Source organism: Lepisma saccharinum, chromosome 17 (genome assembly GCF_977018435.1).
Source record: "Lepisma saccharinum chromosome 17, izLepSacc3.1, whole genome shotgun sequence".
NCBI classification, from domain to species: Eukaryota; Metazoa; Arthropoda; class Insecta; order Zygentoma; family Lepismatidae; genus Lepisma; species Lepisma saccharinum.
The window spans coordinates 2,600,358-2,618,835 of NC_139245.1; the positions used below are offsets into that span (position 1 = coordinate 2,600,358).

The 18,478-nt window shown below is 36.2% G+C and overlaps 1 protein-coding gene across 38 annotated transcripts in view; it reads right to left on the reverse strand.

Moving 5' to 3' along the window:
• LOC146001468 (zinc finger and BTB domain-containing protein 8A-like) overlaps window positions 1–14,001 on the reverse strand; it is a 212,921-nt gene extending 198,920 nt beyond the window's left edge. For 37 of the 38 annotated variants that reach the window (XM_083138830.1, XM_083138835.1, XM_083138834.1 and 34 more), the window contains exons 1-3: window positions 13,960–14,001; window positions 11,542–11,737; window positions 4,158–4,352 (exon numbers count right to left, since the gene is read on the reverse strand). In XM_083138830.1, coding sequence (XP_082994956.1) covers window positions 4,158–4,352; window positions 11,542–11,727 — 381 coding nt within the window. In that variant the 5' untranslated portion in view covers window positions 11,728–11,737; window positions 13,960–14,001. Of the gene's footprint in view, window positions 1–4,157; window positions 4,353–11,541; window positions 11,738–13,703; window positions 13,861–13,959 lie in introns of those variants that run through there. The other variant, XM_083138796.1, reaches the window with a different exon arrangement.
• Between the last annotated feature and the right edge of the window lie 4,477 nt (window positions 14,002–18,478).

Genomic DNA, 18,478 nt, shown 5'->3' on the forward strand with positions numbered 1-18,478 from the left:
AAGAATTTGGCAATTGTGGAATGATTCACTTTCTCAAACACCTCGATATTCAGTAAGTACGGTTTACCACTCGCCTTCATTGCACCAACAACAGCATTGCAAACACAACGTCCTGCCGCGTCAATAGTCTCATCGATAGACACCCATATTTTCTCGTGCTTCAACGCTTTCCGAATTTCTCCCATGACCTCATTAAAACAAACAGGCACATCGTTTTTACGTAGCGTTGATTCATCTGGCACTTTCTTTCCCGTGTACTTTTCAAGGAAACCTCGTAGATGGGCATTGCTCAGTTTCCACAAAGGAATATTAGCACTCACAAACGCAGAACACAGATCTACATAGAATGTATCACTTACTGTGCATTCAAATGTTGAATTAGTGGACGCGGTAGTAAGCAGTTGTTGTCTACTGCGCGATCTTCTTTGAAGGGCTTCCCTGTGTCTTGCTGTATTGACATGTTGAGTAACTTGAAATTTCTTCTCTGCTGAAACTCTTTTTTCGCACACCACACAGAACAAAACTGACCCATCTTCTGTAAATACACTACTTCCAAATTCTTGTACGTATTTACGCAACAATACCGCCTTACTTGATTTTTCAGGTGGCATGTTTAACACAACACAATATAACACTTACACGTTCGTGAACTCCTTTGATACTGACAGCAGAAACCATAGAGCAGAAACCCTTTCCACATATATGCCAAGTCGCGAGAAAGGCTTCGCCCTAGTTGACAGTGGTAAAAGCATCAGAAGGTGCTAGATCGCTGTTGTTTAAAAAGCGCTACATAAAATGCTAAAAAAAAAATTAAAAATTATAGTGTATATTGTATATTAAATTGGTATGTTCGCCATTCGATTATCGCCGTGCAGTCGAAAGTGAATTTACAAACAATTGTGGGCATCAAGTTCAACGCTATTATCTCTTGATAGACTATGAAATATGCTAGTATGTAGCAATAAAATTCGAAATATGCCTTATCCTGCAAAGTTTAAGAAATATGCATGCAAAACAAAATTCACTCAAAATATGCACTTATATGCGCTATCATATGCGTCTCAAAAGACTCTTTACAAGTTCGTCGGAAAGAAAAAAATATTTTCCATAAGATTTTGCATGCTACATGAAACATGCATTTTGCATAGAAATCCGGGCTCTATTCATAAGTATATGGATACGAACATGTATTTAATATGTATTACTAACATGTACAAACCATTTGTAATAAGTTTTGGTAGAATTTCGACGATAAAAATACGATTTGTTACAAGGAGCACCTTGGAGAGTAATCCTAATGTTGTAAAGTTGTGAAACATAGCCAACTCACGTAAAGGGAAAAATCTAAGTTGTACGTAAATAACCTTTTTCCAACCAAAATTGTAAAACTTAAAATAACTGAAAATGGTAAAAAGAAAATACGTAAACAAGTAATCGAGTATTGTAATATCTGTTTTATTGTATCTAATTTATTTTACAAGCATTTTCATGTATTATATCTGTACAATTCTATAATTGTCATTTGAAAAATAATAACAAGTTTGTATTCTGTGCGTAAAGTTGTAACAGTGTGAGTTTTGATACACTGCTTCATCTAAAAGATCACCGACGAGTAGTATGGAGTCGCTAAATTTTTCGGAAACTTAAATTGGAACTATTTGAATATAACATGAAGATTTGTCCGTGAAAAGTGATATTGCAGTGCAGATAAGTATATTATTTGTAATCCGAACTTGAAAAAACGTCGCAAAGTGCATTAAAGGTCCAAAGGACATTAAAATAGTGACCTGATGGGATCACGTAAAATGGCAGCCATCTTCTTTTGAAACTGAACGTACAGATAAGTATTTGTCGACATGCATGTAGCTATAAAAATGCAAGGCCTAGTTTGTTAATATGAAAGAATTGTCTACTCAGAATTTGAAGATTCTACTGAACTTATAAATATACATAATTGTGTTTGTTTCTACCTCGTGATAATCGAGCGTTTCGTGCAAATTGTCTCGTAAAAATCTTCGCAAGATTGGAAGTATTATTACGTGGTAATAAATTGACTTGATATTGTGCTTATTGTGAAGAAAAACCTGAAACATGTGAAAAAGATATCGTAATGCAAAATCTTGCTTCATAATATATATGAGTGTGTACTAAATTTATGTAAGAATGCTTTTAACTCAGTTGTTTAATTTTGTTTAAATACACTGCTCGTTAATATTTGAATTTTTGGTAATTTTCCTTTATTATTTCAAAAGTTAATACATAGAAATTTTGAATTGAACTTTGGTAAAATATGTTGTGAAATGTAATACAATTTTCTTTAATTCCTTTTTGAAAAATGACCACGACCGTGTTATTCAGTTTGCCGAGGAAAGAGTTGTTTTTTAAATATACGGTCATACAACCACTGCGATATCTGGGAGGCACACACTACATTCTGGACTAATGTAACGTGTGGTGTATGATCACATGGCATATGCCAACTAATCAAATAAATGTTCAAAGCAACAGACAGGCATTTGATGAATCTTCTGAACTTGAACACCATTATTCGTCTACTTATTCATCATTTCCTTGCACCAGCCATACACCTACATGACACCTAGTGTCAAAAGTGCAATGATCTAGACGGATGCTTTGTCACAAAATAAAATGTTTAAAAAAGAACTAGATTTGGAGTTTATGTACAGTACAGTACTTCATCAACAATTGATACTTTCAGTAAGTGGAGAGATGTAGTGTTTTGGTTCTCATTTTAAACTTAAATCCAGTCCCAATTAAGTTACCGCATTTACTCATGTATAATGTGCACTTTTCTCCAAAATTTTTATCCCCAAAAACCGTGGTGCGTATTATGCACGGAATAATTCAGACAGCCAACATGAAACCGTACAGGGTAATTCCATTATTTTGAGACACTTGCATTGATTTTTCATGTTTACGGAACCCTATCATGTTATATATCATTGTACAGCTTAAATCCTGCAGTTTCTGAATATGGAAACAGTATTCCATACAAGATAACGACGCGAATGTGAAATGCGGTTGAAATAAGTTCATCAAAAAATGAAGAAACATTCTGATTTTTATGGTACTTTGGATGAAAGAAAACATAAGAAAAAAGATAATGAAAATTAAAATGTATTACTGGCCAAATAATATGACATACATGAAGTGTGTAAATTCCTTAATGGAAGAAATCTTGTGCTGCTAACTGCTATTTGGAAGGTCCGGAATGTGCCTCGTATAAATGTTACATTAGTCACGGAAAAAAAAGTATATATTTTGAAAAAGAAGGAATGAGCAATTGAATAGGTATGACGTCATTCACTCTTGATCAGCATAGCAACAGATTTACAACCTACAACTAAGAAATCCATTTCTTGAAACTGGATTGTACTGCACATTATATACGAGATATAATTTTTTGTCACATTTACCCATCCAAAACCAGACTGTGCACTATACACGCACGCACACTATACACGCATAAATACGGTATCTGTGTGTAAAGGTGACTTAAAACACTCTTATCTGCTTATTGCAATAAGCATATTAAAAGTAGGGGCATGCAATTTTGTTTTCGACGAAAACACAAAATGTGAAATAACACATGTTAATGTTAATTTTTAATGTTTCTGAAAGGTGTAAGGTGCATTCTGCTACCCTGTTTTGTCACGAAATGAACTGCAAAATGTGAAATACTCTCAAAACATGAAATTTAGCGTTCATTTACCGATGCGACACTTTCTGAAGTTTGAATTATCCTGAGAGTTATGCTATTCACGGAAAATTGATTAATCCTGCTGTAAATATTTGAGAAGCAAGAATGGACTCCTTTATATAGGAATAAACTTAATACACTGTTAACTATATATATGTGCTATTAGAAGGGTAATGTTTATTTTGTAATAAGTGTAGTTTTATAATTAAATTTTATATTATGTTCACAATTATGACAGCAAAATTTAATTTTATTTACTGCTTTTCAACCTTATATGAACTGTTTTTGTACCGAAATTTTGCCTTTTTATTTACCAAAAATATTTGCCTCATATTATAAGGCATTGAATAAGTGTTGCCTCATATTATAAGGCATTGAATAAGTGTTAATTGCACGTATTGCTAGAATATGAATTTGTAAGTAAAAATATACCTACCTCTCGAGGGTCTGGTTCTTTGTTTGAGCCATCTGTCAGTCCTTGCACTTGCAACAATTCTGCTGTTGTCAGAAAAGATGCTAATTGATCTTGTATCACATTTACTTCACCCTGGTACATGAAATCAACCAAAGCAGCCAAATCTTCAAATTTCACATTTCTAAATATAATTACTGGATGTTGACATGGATTTTCCTGAAAACAAAAAGTACATACATCACAAACAGGCACAAAAAACAAGATTGAAAATAGACTCTATCTTTTATGCATGTTTTCCACCATGCTTGGATTTTACTTTGCATTGTAGTGAAACCTGATTTTTCATTTCCTTGCATTATACATTTTTCTGTATTTTACAGTTTAGTTTATTAACCTGCATTATTTCAAAACTGTAAAAACCTGGTTCCAGCGTATGCAAATAATCAAGTAATAAATCTGAGAGCCAAAAATAAAAATAGGGTAGTTTCTCTGTTGTCGCATTACTCACTCCTTCCTAATTTTTAGCCCTTGATACATACAAGGGTGTATTCAGTTCTCTTTTATGTGAGTAATGTCAAGTTCCAAGGATATAATAAATAAAATTGTAATGCTGAAAATATTAACATTTTCAAACACTATAGTGGAACCACACGCAAAACAACCTGTGCAGACCTGAAACCAGTGATGTGCGTCTACGCGTAAACAACAATAATCTACACTCTACAGGTAGACTATTTTATACACGTAGATGAGGTAATCTATGTAAACAACATAGCGAAAGGTGATAACTTAGCAAAGGGCACCATGGAAGTAAAACAAAATTATACCAGTTGGTAATGTGGCCGCAGTGGCTCGGTCGGTAACGCGTCTGACTACCATGCTAAAGGTCCCAGGTTCGATCCCCGGCTGGTTCAAATCCGGGAACTTTTCTAACGTTAGAAGCGGCCCCGGTGACTACCAGCGTTGAATAACATGGGTACCTGGGGGAAATCCTGGGGGGTAAAGGCAGTCAGGGGCATGGTACTGATCACATCACCCCTACTCACGACCGGATCAAGAAAGTTCGTTAGGAACCAATATATTTGAAAATGTCACTTCCCTTTCATGAAAGCCTTGAAAATTAATTTTAGTGTACTTTAGACTGTTTACATAGTCTATGTAAACTACAACCCAATGTAATCTATGCGTAGATTACGTGTAGACGTAAACTTATAGTATACAGCACATCACTGCCTGCAACTCCTGTGCATTCTGCTACGCCCCTTGTGGGTACGTACTTACATGTTATTTACCACGGCTACAGATATCTTTATCTCAGGGGATAGGTTCTTTGTTTGAGAATTCCAAATAAGAAAGCGTTTTATAGCCAAGAAGATATAGTTAAATGCGGATCTATATTCTGAGAACTTGACAAAATACAGAGAAAATATATGTATATGTATAATCGAAAAGGCTTCTTCTTCTTTTAAATGGCTTCTTCTTTTAAAAGGCTTCTTCTTCTTCTGAAAGGCTTCTTCTTCTTTTAATATGGAAAAAGCTTCTTCTTTTATTATGAAAACGGCTTCTTCTTCTTTTAATATGGAAATGGCTTCTTCTTCTTTTTCTTTGAATTTCTTCTTCTTTTATTAAAGCGTAATCTTATTTATGTGCTCGCTTTCCCCCCGCTTCTTTGTCAAACAATACAAGCTATACTTGTAGAAAAAGTAGGGTCGACTAAACTGACAATAGCGCCACCTCCTATTTGACGACCAAAGGGGAAAGAACCAGGATCGCTAATAACGAGCGCTGCCAATGGTCCAGTGCGACTAAAAAGAAGCGCAACCGTAAAGTGCTTCGGGGCGTCTAATTTGACACAGCGCCACCGGGGAACGGACAAATACAAAAGCTGACGATGTTCTCCTCGTCAGAGAATCAAAAGGAGATTGAGATACATTTCTGAATTCATTTGCTCGCTTAACAAATTTCCTAAACGTTTCATATGCGGCTATATTCTTAATTCTTTTAAATTACTATATACATCATTCTATTTACTTCTATTATAGTATTTGAACTCTTCTTTTATATATTTCTCAATTTACTATAATATATATAATCCCTCTTCTCCGCTCCTAGTTTGTACAATGAGCTCTGCTCTTCTTTACATGGCGTGCTGCCATCTCTTGTCGATTCCGAGAAACCATTCCTCCTTGCAACATTCATTGTGTCGTGCGAAACTGGCACGTGACACAATATCCCCCTCCTTGAGGATAAAAATTCATATATTGGAAAAAATCTTTTGGAAATAGATAAATTTTTCCACTTTCTCTACATCTCGTTTGACTTTTCTCATTGGTTCTCATTTCTACTGCTTACATTGCTTTTCACTTTCACTGTGAAATTATATCTCCTGGCATGCAGCATTTTTCCTCATCTCTCGATTTATCTCTTCTTTCTATTTTCGTTTCTAGATATCTAATCACCGTTCCGGAAATATTCGTGACATCTTAAGTTATTTCTAGATACAAAATATAATTCTTCAATAGTTCATCTCCTGCAAGTCTGCTCGTCTAATTTCTCCAAGATAGTTTTTACCTGACGATGTCCTGCCAAAATAGTAATTTTCGTTTCACCCCTTTCTTCTTTCAGCAACCTCTCTACAGATTATCAGTTAGCTCAGATTTTTCCGTTTCAAAGAACTCTCTCTCTTCTCTAAGTTGACCATCTAAGTGTTTTTATCAGCTACAATAATTCTTCACATCAGCCTTAATTTCATATCAGCATGTATCTAGATATATTTATTTTCTGGGATTACAACCCTTTTCTCGGAATACAACCGATTCTTCTTTAACTTTTTGGGATTACAACCCATTCTCTTTTACACTTTTCTAAATACACGATGACCTTTAATAGTCTAAGCTTGCAAAGAATTAATTTTGCTGATACTATTCGATCTTCTTTCATATTATCTTCTCCTTTTTCCTGAGAGTTTTCTTCGTAATTAACTTCCTTCTGTGCTTAACTGTTCTATCTTCTTTCTCTTCTGTTCGTATATTGAAAAGTTTACATCCATTTTCCATATTACTTACTTTGGCATCTCTTCTTTTACAGGTTTGATCTTTCACTATCAGTCTCATTGTTCAATAGAGTGGTGACATAAATTAGCATTCATTATTCTTTCTTTAGATATAACTTGCAGAATAGATTTTCCTCCAACGATGACTATCATATCTATATATCTTCTTACAGGAACTAACATTAAAGAACTAAAATTTTCTTCCTTCAAATAGATCACTAATAATTCCACGAATTTTTCTTCTGGTAAACTGGAACTTTCTCAGACAACTTTATTAATTCTAGAAACGTCTGCTTGCCAGTCTAAATAAGTCATAACATCTCCTTCCTTTGCACTATTCAGTCATATTTGTTTCTTCCGATTCTTTCAGATACTCGATGCTTGTCACTATCTTGTTTTCTTTCTCTTCCTCTTTTTCTTCTCTTTCTTCTATTTTCTTTTCTATTCTTCTCAAGATTCTTCTTCCCCCTCTTCCAACTTTCTTCCAGTAAAGAAATTACTTTCATTTCTCTCTTCTTCCAATCTGGTTTCTGCCAAGACTTCTTCTTATGTTCTACATCTTCATCAAATGCATGCTCTCCTTGTCTTTTCCGTCTCGTCTTCTTCTTCCTTCTCTTTGGCGAAGTAGCATCAAAATCCATTTGATCTATGTCGACCCTTCTTTGCATATTCTTAACTTTCTTCAGGTTCCTTTCTATTTTTAATTTCTTTCTCTTCTTCTTCCATGTCTTTACGTGAATACATCTAAATTTAATTTTACTTTTCTTTCTTCTTTGTTTACATCTTCTGCTAGACTTATGCTTCTTTTCTTCCTCCGTCAGAAACTCGTCACATGAACTTTCTTCTTTCATCTTCATTTCGACATGGATTTCTTCATCATTACATTGACAACTAAATTTTTCATCCCTTTCTATTTCTCTTTCTTCTTCTTCTATTTTCTTATCTTCCTCTTCTTTGACCTCTTTAAGTTCCTGAGTGGTTTCTTCTCTTAATTTTATAGCTACTTCCTCTATCTTGCCATCATGTTCTTCATTGGAACTTTCCTCTTTTTCTTCTATTTTCTTATCTGTCTCTTCTTTGTTTACTTTGCCTAACTTTATAACTTCTTCTTCTTCTATCTTACTGTCCTGCTCGTCATTGGAACTTTCCTCTTTCATCTTCCAACTTCTATCTTCTATAAGGACCTTCGCTTCTTCTATCTTGTCCTCGTTTTCTTCTATTCTGGAAACATCTACTTCTGTCTTGCTGTCATTTTCTTCTGTTCTTGAAACGGCTAATTCTATATTGTTTTCGTTTTCTTCTATTCTTGAAACATCTACTGCTGTCTTGCTGTCATTTTCTTCTGTTCTTGAAACATGTACTTCTGTCTTTCTGTCATTTTCTTCTGTTCTCGAAACAGCTACTTCTGTCTGAGAATGGCTTTCCCCAATTTTCCTTTCCGGACTTTCATTTCTTCGTTCATTTTTTTCTCTAATCTCTGAAACCTCATCTTCGCTTCTTCTATTCATATCTAAACTCGTACTCTCGATCGACAGCATTGTTTCCTCTATTTTGCTTTCCTTTTTGTCGAACAATCCCAGCATCCTTCTGTGATCCTCTTCTAACTTTCTTTCTAATCTTCTGGTATTTTCTTCCATCTGCATAGATAACCTCTGGAGCATTTCCATCACGGTCATTTCTTCTATTTTCTTTTGTTTTTCCTTCACTGTAGTTTCTCCGTTCTCGTCCTCAACTTTATTTTCTTTCTCCATCTTGGCTTTCTCTCTCTTTGCTTTCTTATTCACAATTCTACTAGCTGCAACGTTGGTCGCCACTAATGCTACGCCCCTTGTGGGTACGTACTTACATGTTATTTACCACGGCTACAGATATCTTTATCTCAGGGGATAGGTTCTTTGTTTGAGAATTCCAAATAAGAAAGCGTTTTATAGCCAAGAGGATATAGTTAAATGCGGATCTATATTCTGAGAACTTGACAAAATACAGAGAAAATATATGTATATGTATAATCGAAAAGGCTTCTTCTTCTTTTAAATGGCTTCTTCTTCTTTTAAAAGGCTTCTTCTTCTTCTGAAAGGCTTCTTCTTCTTTTAATATGGAAAAAGCTTCTTCTTTTATTATGAAAACGGCTTCTTCTTCTTTTAATATGGAAATGGCTTCTTCTTCTTTTTCTTTGAATTTCTTCTTCTTTTATTAAAGCGTAATCTTATTTATGTGCTCGCTTTCCCCCCGCTTCTTTGTCAAACAATACAAGCTATACTTGTAGAAAAAGTAGGGTCGACTAAACTGACAATAGCGCCACCTCCTATTTGACGACCAAAGGGGAAAGAACCAGGATCGCTAATAACGAGCGCTGCCAATGGTCCAGTGCGACTAAAAAGAAGCGCAACCGTAAAGTGCTTCGGGGCGTCTAATTTGACACAGCGCCACCGGGGAACGGACAAATACAAAAGCTGACGATGTTCTCCTCGTCAGAGAATCAAAAGGAGATTGAGATACATTTCTGAATTCATTTGCTCGCTTAACAAATTTCCTAAACGTTTCATATGCGGCTATATTCTTAATTCTTTTAAATTACTATATACATCATTCTATTTACTTCTATTATAGTATTTGAACTCTTCTTTTATATATTTCTCAATTTACTATAATATATATAATCCCTCTTCTCCGCTCCTAGTTTGTACAATGAGCTCTGCTCTTCTTTACATGGCGTGCTGCCATCTCTTGTCGATTCCGAGAAACCATTCCTCCTTGCAACATTCATTGTGTCGTGCGAAACTGGCACGTGACAATTCTCCTCCCATGTGGAGGGGAGGTGTGTGGGGACTTTTGGTCTAAGGTTCTTTCCCTTGTGCTCACTCTTGTCCTCGCTCTATAATACGCAAGGACCTCTACAAGATACAATGATGTATGCAAATAAAACTGGAATTAAAGCATTTTCACTCTATTGTACTTTTATGTCATAAATATTATTACACCTTGGGAAAAAGGATATGCAGTTTTCAATGTAGTACATACATCTTTATCCACTTGCCACAACGAAACTAGACAGATCTATTATGTATATTGTGGATACAATATGATCATTCAAAGTCACATTTTAACTAATGTTCATAAAAAGACAGGAAATGATGAACTGAAAAAAAAGGAGAGAGAGAAAGAGAGAGAAAGAGAGAAGAAAAAAGATAGCAGAGAGAGAGTGGCGGTTCTTGGGCTTCTTTCCTTTCCCCTTTCCCTGGGGGAGAGGGAGGGGAGAGGTATTGTCCTCCCCCTCTTTCTCTCTCTCTGCAGGGGGAAAAATAAAGCGAGAGCTACCAACTGTTAATGAATTAGCATGATGTACAAAGTGCACCCAAAGGATAAGTTCTAATCAGCCTTAACATAAAAAAAGGTATGAATGTACAATATAGAGAATGTCTCCATTTTCTTTCCTACTTCTTATACTCACTAAATATGCAGTCCTGGTAACGTATCTAGAGTTAAGATTTGGGGGTCACATGTAGAAATTGTACACTTATGTCTAATGTCTATATATGTTGCAAAATTACGTTCTTCATTACCCCGATCATTCTCCATACAGGAACACAGGAAACATGTTTCATGCTATGAACAAGTGACCTTCGGCATACATTGCGCTGTCTACAGCATTGCCACACTGTTGCTTCGTTACTTGCAGAGCATTAATTGTTGCTTCGTTGCGGACTTTGATTACAGTTTGGCAACGGTGTTTGAGCATTTGAGCATTGTTCTTGGAAAATGGCATCTTGCACAGTGAGGAAGCTAGTTCTACAAAACTTACATTTTGTTACAATATGTGCTCATTGGCAAAACATTTAACTGATATCCCCACGAACAATTTCCGGTAAGGTAAGGTTAGATTAGGCAAGCTTAGTTAAAATTTTGTTCGTAAAAAATGCGATACAATTCTAAAAAAAAAAATCCTACTTATATTGGCATTTTTCGCGATTTCTACACGTGACCCCAGCATTTTAACAACTGATTCGTGATTAGAAGGCCAAATTTAGTTACTATACCAAATATTTCCGAAATTGGAGGCATTCTCTATATTGCACATTCGTTCCTCAAAGAACATCAGTAGTCACTGGCATTTATTGGAGTGGTTACAGTGACTCATAACCTACTTTTCACCATATTCACCACCATTAGGCCCTCTTTAGACTGAAGCATTTCCTTTAACATTTTTTCTAGCATAAATGCTACGTAAATTCTTCCAAAAATCTTATAGCAGGTAGTACTTTACATGGGGAGGGAGGGAGGGAGGGAGAGAGAGAGAGAGGACCTTTCTTTCATTCTCTCCCCCCCCCCTCCATTTCTGAAATGTATCCTTACCTTAAAAAGATCCAGAAAATAGGAGCTGCATGCCGAAAGAAGCATTTTATGAGCACGTATCTTTTTCCCTTCACAACTCAGGGTAACATCTACCAAATCTGCATCATTTCGCAGAGAGTCAAATGAAGATGTTATGTGCCTCAAGTAATTATTCCAGCGAAGAGAAAACTGTTGACTGGTTCCCATTTTGATAGTTCTGAAATAATACAAAATGAAACTATCAAAAAGTAATAAACAGTAGTAAGTATACAAACATATATATTAAATTGTAGGATAAAGTGCACCATATCTTCAGAAAATAAATTATTGGTGGTTGTAGCCAATAATGGAACTAACGCAAAGGAATGAAAAATTGTTTGGAACAGTAACACTGATACTTTACATTTCCAGTACACATGGAAGAATAAGTTACATGGATATCTAGTTCTGAGTGGCAGATCTCAAAATCTACACCACCTCGAAAATAAACTACGTAGTGAGAAACAGTGGATAAGTTAATAAAATTGGTAAGATTGCTTCTAAAACAAAAATTCAACTAAGTATATATGATTAAGAAAGTGGAGAAGTTGTAAAGTAGCGCCTCCATTGCCTAAAGATAGCAGTTTCAAATCTCATGCTGAACTGGCTATTCTCTTCCTTTCTTTTTTGGGGTGTAGCGTAAAAGTAATAACTTGTCGACATTTCAAGATATTCATAAATTTATTTATTTCTAAACCAAAGACAATAACTTACCATTAAATTTACTTTTTTTTAGTTATTTTTTGCATGCTCGACACACACACACTCATGTTTCCAAGATATTTCGCGATTTATATTAAGCAATGACATATGGATCATGCAATTTATGAGCAGAAAGTCCTTTAAAAATTGTATGGTTCAGGAGAAGCAAACATACATTCCACTTGTACAGGTTTTGATGTGTTGTGCGGAAATGTACTTGGCTGCAAACAGATTCAGGAGACTTACCTTGAAATCCGGATTGCTAATGGTTCTGATTGTTATATTCTTAGCAGAAAGACTAATTATCATAGAATTTTGGCAATCATTGTCACACGAAATTTGAATCTTGCTCAAAGTAATTAGCAGTTTGGCTTTAAAAAAAAAAACACTTTAAAATTACCTTACGCAGGCATCCGTGCTTCCCATGGAAAATGTATTTTCCATTGCCAAACGACTGTTATGTCATAGACTACTGGGAATTAATGTAGAAGTAAATTGGAACAGTAGTAGAATGCATTTAGGGACTTTGGTAACAGTTTCATACATCGTGGACACATTTCTTAAACTTTACACAAGAAACTACTTACGGAAATGAGTTTCTCCAAGGTTTACAACGTTCGTCAAGGTATTTTCTTTCATCGTGGAATATATTTGACCGAGAAATCATGTATTTTTCAAGAGAAATATCTCACAAATGCACAATTACCATTGCTTTCATTTGCTTGCCCTACGACAACCGGATGCTGCGTACGTTCAATGACGTAAGCCTATGTCAGTTTCAAACCACCTTTTTTTCTCTTTTTTTTATGCATGTCTAACGTAACCAAACCTAACCTTATCGGAAATGGTTCGTGGGGCTATCCATCAGCTACCCGTGCATGATGTATAATTTCCACCAGTGACGAACACAATAGTAGGTATTTTTCAGTGAAGAAGGTTGAAACACTGCATACCCACAACATGAGTCAAGATGTGCCTGTCATATTGTGTGTTCCGGAAGCGAAGAAAGTACATGGAAAAAACACTTCTTCGATCTTCCGAAATTACACAAACTCAATTCCATAAGTACTTACTCCTGTAAATTTGAAAAAATCCGATTCCCGGCTTTGACAGTTTTACCAAAATCGGGATTTGGCCATGCATACAGAGTTCATATCAGCGTCTTTTAGGTACCGGCGTCTGTTATTCTCTAAACAAAATTCTAAGTACGCGTGTAGTAGGTTCCTACATGACTTGAGATGTGGTATACTTTCGTTATGAGATTTTCAACTACATTTTAGTTATTAAAATAGTATTAATACGTAGTTATGTTCGCGTTAAAAAAGTTTTGGGAAAAGAAAAAAACTGCAACCAAATACACAAAATTATATTTTAGCCAGCTTACTTACAAGGATTATATGAAAAATAAATACAATTCTTGCAGCTTTACATCTAATGCTTACCGTGACTTATTTAATGCCACCCTTACAGAAAAGGAAAATACTATTTTTGGGCTATTATAATATGAATTGATTCGCTTCAGTAAATTTGACTAAGAGCAACACAACTTCAAACTCTACTATGACTTCACCGCTTCTTACTGAATATAATGTGTCTAAAAATTTGTTAATGCAGTAATGTAGTACACAAGTTAAACTGTGATGTTTAAAACATTTCAGATATTTGTGAAAAAGTTCCAAAAATTTGTAGTTTTCTTACCGATTTCAACGTTGCTCACCAAAATCAATATGGCGGTTCATACAGTGTTGCCAATCTCCGAGTGCAGGATTTCCCTTTTACCAGTGTAAAATTTCCCTTTTTCGACCTAAATTTCCCTCGTTTTTCAAAACACATCTGAAGCTGTATCTTTGTATTACTATAACTGTTAATCAGGACCGTATATAAGGGGGTTTAGTGGGTTCAAACCCCCCATTGAATAAAATACTATAAACTGATCATAGTTTCATAATATAATTATCCTAAAATAAACATTTGAATTTTAAAATAAAACACTAATATGTTGAAAAAATCCCCAAAACAAAAAAAAAATCGTCTGCGGCGCAATGGTTGTCGGACTTTGAAACACACCCATTGTCAAAGCTTAGCTAGGGGCCTGCTGTTAATATTTTTTTTTACGCCTGTTTTGTTTGAGGAACAAACTTTATTATTATTATTATTAAATGTTTATGAAAATCATAAAAGTTTGAAGTAATGGGCAGCCACTCAATACGAAATTTTTTCACATGTTTCCCAGATATCTTTTCATGGGCAGATAAATCCCCACGACGTTTTCTAACCTTTTTGGGAGTTGCAGGTAGCTTCCTATCAGTCACCTCTTCCATTCTCCTTGCAACGACACAGGACACACAAAGTCACACACACAGCCACTAATACACGTTCTGAAATGATGGATGGAACAAGGAAAGAAGTTGAAAATCACGTCCCAAATTCTTTCCAGGTGCAGCGCGGCTCGTGCCTTGAGGCCTTCCTAGGAAACGCGACAAATATAAGACTGACCTGTCAAGGTAATCTATGCTATAACAGGGAGAAAGAAAGTTTACTGAAAAGTGTCACTGTTGCTAACTATTCATTTGGAAAAGTACACGCTGAAAAAAATATTTTCGAACTTTTTAAAAGAATGAATCGAAAATGTGAGTTTAAATTTCCCTGTTTTTTAGCTATTTTTCATTAAATTTCCCTTTTCCCTTTTCACCCTCAAATTTCCCTGTGCCGAGGGAAATTTCCCTGCTTTTGGCATCACTGGGTTCATAACCGTTTACTATTCAAAGAATTTTATAATTGACACGACACTTGAGAACCAGAGGGCTCTGTAGTCAACTTTAGCGGAGAGGGAGTTCCCTGTGAAAAGAACTTATGACAATCCCAGGGTATGGGGGAATCACGAAGAGTGGGATAATTCCAAATGATCCTATCTGAAAGTACCAATTCACGATGTTTCATGCACTATAAGCTTATTGTCTGAATTCTTTCCTTCTTTCTTCCATGTTCTCACTCCATTTCTCTCTTTTCTCTTCCTTTTCTAAGCTTCTTTCATTCTCTCTATCTCCCTGTCTCGCAAATCAGACCGTATTCAAATTCAGACGGAAAAATGTTCCTGGACCGAATTCAAATTCAGACGGAAAAAAGGTTCCTGGACCGAATTCAAATTCGGCCGGGAAAAGGGTTCCTGGACCGAATTTAAATTCACCCGAAAAAACTTTCTGGACTATTTTAATTGGTCCGGAGAAAAAATTCCTGGACCGTATTTTAATTGGTCCGGAAAAAATCATGGACCGAATTGAAATACTTTACAGATAAAAAGGTCATTTACGGTCCCCATTTACGCTTGCTGAGTGATATTCTCTCCCTGGACCTATTCCAACTTCGGAAATGATTTCCAGATTTTCTGAACCCCAAGCAGTTGAAAGATTTTGAACAGTCATGATCTTGAATTTAAATTTTTCCATAATGAATGTGGGAATTTCCTTGTAAGTGTGAAAACGGGATCCCGAAGACATTTCGACTTCAGGAAATGCCGAATGGTAATTTTAAAAAATCGTTAATTTTCGACGTTTCCTGCATTGTAAGCAGGGTTGGCATGTTTAAAACAAAAGTGTTTTAACCTTCGAGTGGGCGCGCCTGCGCAAAATTTACGCCAAAAGTAATTTTCTTTAATTTTCATGTGTTTCCTTTGATTTCGTCGACCTCTGCTTTTTATGTATTCCTCAAATAGGTATTTTGTGTTGCATATTAGCAGTCATTGTTACTAAACCATATGTTATACTCTGTCAATTGTTGTTTATTTCAGATCAGATCACCGTGTCGTAAAGTTTGCGCAGCGCGCCTGCTCCTGTTCAGTAATTATTTCGTCCGGTCATTGTTGAAAATGAGTAGACAAAACGTAGACATTAGCGAAATTCAACGTATCCTTCAAGTTTCTTGAATAGAATAGATTGATTGATTTTGTTTTTGAGTCTGCTTTATGCACAGAAAGGCTAATCGCGACTTGACCTACTTTGGTAGCTAGGCTCGTTCCCAGGGTGTTTTGAGGGGACGGACATATTCCAAAATGTGAAAGTAAGTTCTTATTATTTGGTTTATTTTACTTAGTTTATACGATATATATATATATATATATATATATATATATATATATATATATATAGAGAGAGAGAGAGAGAGAGAGAGAGAGAGAGAGAGAGTGTGTGTGCGCGCGCGCGCGCGGTGAGGAAAGGGGGAAGCGGGAGTGAGTACACAGGATATTGCCATAGACTGCCCATAATTTTTCATATGACGTAGAGAATTTTTACTAGACTCGATCCCTCTTGAACTTGGATTGTAAAATGTTTGTACATAGACTTGTAACATTTAGGTTTTCAGCAGGAATATTTGTCGTAAAAAGTATGACACGCGCCTGCTGATGAAAAGCGTGGTGCGCTATACATATGTAATAAGTCACGTACTATTTTTTTCTCTTTTTTCAGCATTCTAACTTGTATTTCAATATGTTTCATTTATATTAACCTCAGATATGATATAAATAAATGTAGATCCCAAAACATTTACGTTTATATTATAAAAATCCTCGCTCATAATGAATGATACTAAATGACGTAAAAAATGCGCCACGCGCCCGCTGGTGACACGATTATGAACGCGCCCGCTAGAAGGTTAAACACTTTGTTTTAAACGCTTAAAACACACGGCTTTGTTTTTTTTACAAACGTTTAAAACAATGTGTTTTAAACATGTTTTTTTTAGAAGTGTTTGAAACACATTTTGGTACTTGATATTTTATAGTCTGTAATATTTTTTTTTGTTTGGCAACCCTGTCATGCACAAGGTAACAAAACTGTTGTGCGACAAGAAAGACCCGTGCTCTACTGGAGAAATCGAAACCTCTCAGTTCTTTGTTTCCTACCGTCCTGTAAGTTTGAGACTGGTGGAAGCTGGAAACTAATATCTGAATACACAATGCGTGATTTTGATCATGACGTGATTATTTTTTCTCTTTCGATACGATTCATTGGCTTGTATAACTGAATGAAGCGCAGATGCTTTCTTTTAGTAATATATTTTTTTGGCCGAGTCTGCTGCCATGCACGTGTCAGCAGTAAGAATAAGCTTCCAATTTGCTCCTGTCACGTAATTCGTCTGCTAAGAGGATGTTACAAATCTTAAGAAAAGATTGAGACGAGAGACATGCAAGTTTATGATTAGTGGGAATTAATGTACAGGTAATTTGAGGTGCGTTGCAAAATGATAAGAACGAATCAAAAAGTAAGTGTGACACGTTTACTAAGTTACAGGCACACAGCACATTACAATGCTCACCTAATGTACAGAAAGAGAAAACATGTTGACCAGAAATCATGTGCAGGCAAGGAGAAGGTACAAAGCAACGCACCTTAAAAGTGACCATGTTTACTGTTGCAAAATGATAAGAACGGCATCCCAGAACCTGCTTTAATAGCCAATACACGAACCATGGCATTACACCATTTTGAAGACCCGATCACACATGCTGTCCACCAGCGTTTTCAATAGTTAGCATCAAGGGCATCCCATGCAGAAACGATGGCATTCCTCAGGTTATGAACGTTGTTGTACTGGGTTCCATTGGCGTACACTGAACGGTACAGAAGACCCCACAGGTTTTCCATGGGGTTAATGTCAGGGGAAATCGTCCACCAGACGATAGTGGACTCAACAGTGTGTATAGTGGCGTTGTCTTGCTGAAAACGACACCGATCGCCACCAATGCTATTGGCATTGTCCGTTAGGACGTTTTGGTATCCGAGCGGCCTGTGGGAAAGGCGAGATTCGTTTTCCCCCCATGATAACCAAACCCACCCCACAACATTACAGACTGTCCTCCCTGTTGTCTCTTGGAGAAGATCTTTTCCTCTTTGCGGAGATCATGCCAATATTATCTCCAGCCATCGGGACCATCCAAATTGAATTTCTTTTCATCACTGAAAATTACCCGCCGCCATTCCTACTTCCACGCCATGTGCATCTTGGCCCAAGACACGTGACGCTCCTTGTGTTGTGCTGTGAGTCGTGGCTGTCGTTTGGCCTTGCGATATCGGAGACGATTGCTGCGTTTCACAGCCCGTGATAGCGTTGATTGATGCACATGAATATGAGGATCACGAGCCAATTGTCTGAGGGATGTTTCACCAGCAGCCAGCTTCCTCAGGACGTTACGTTCCTGTCGGGGCGTCAATTTCCGCGG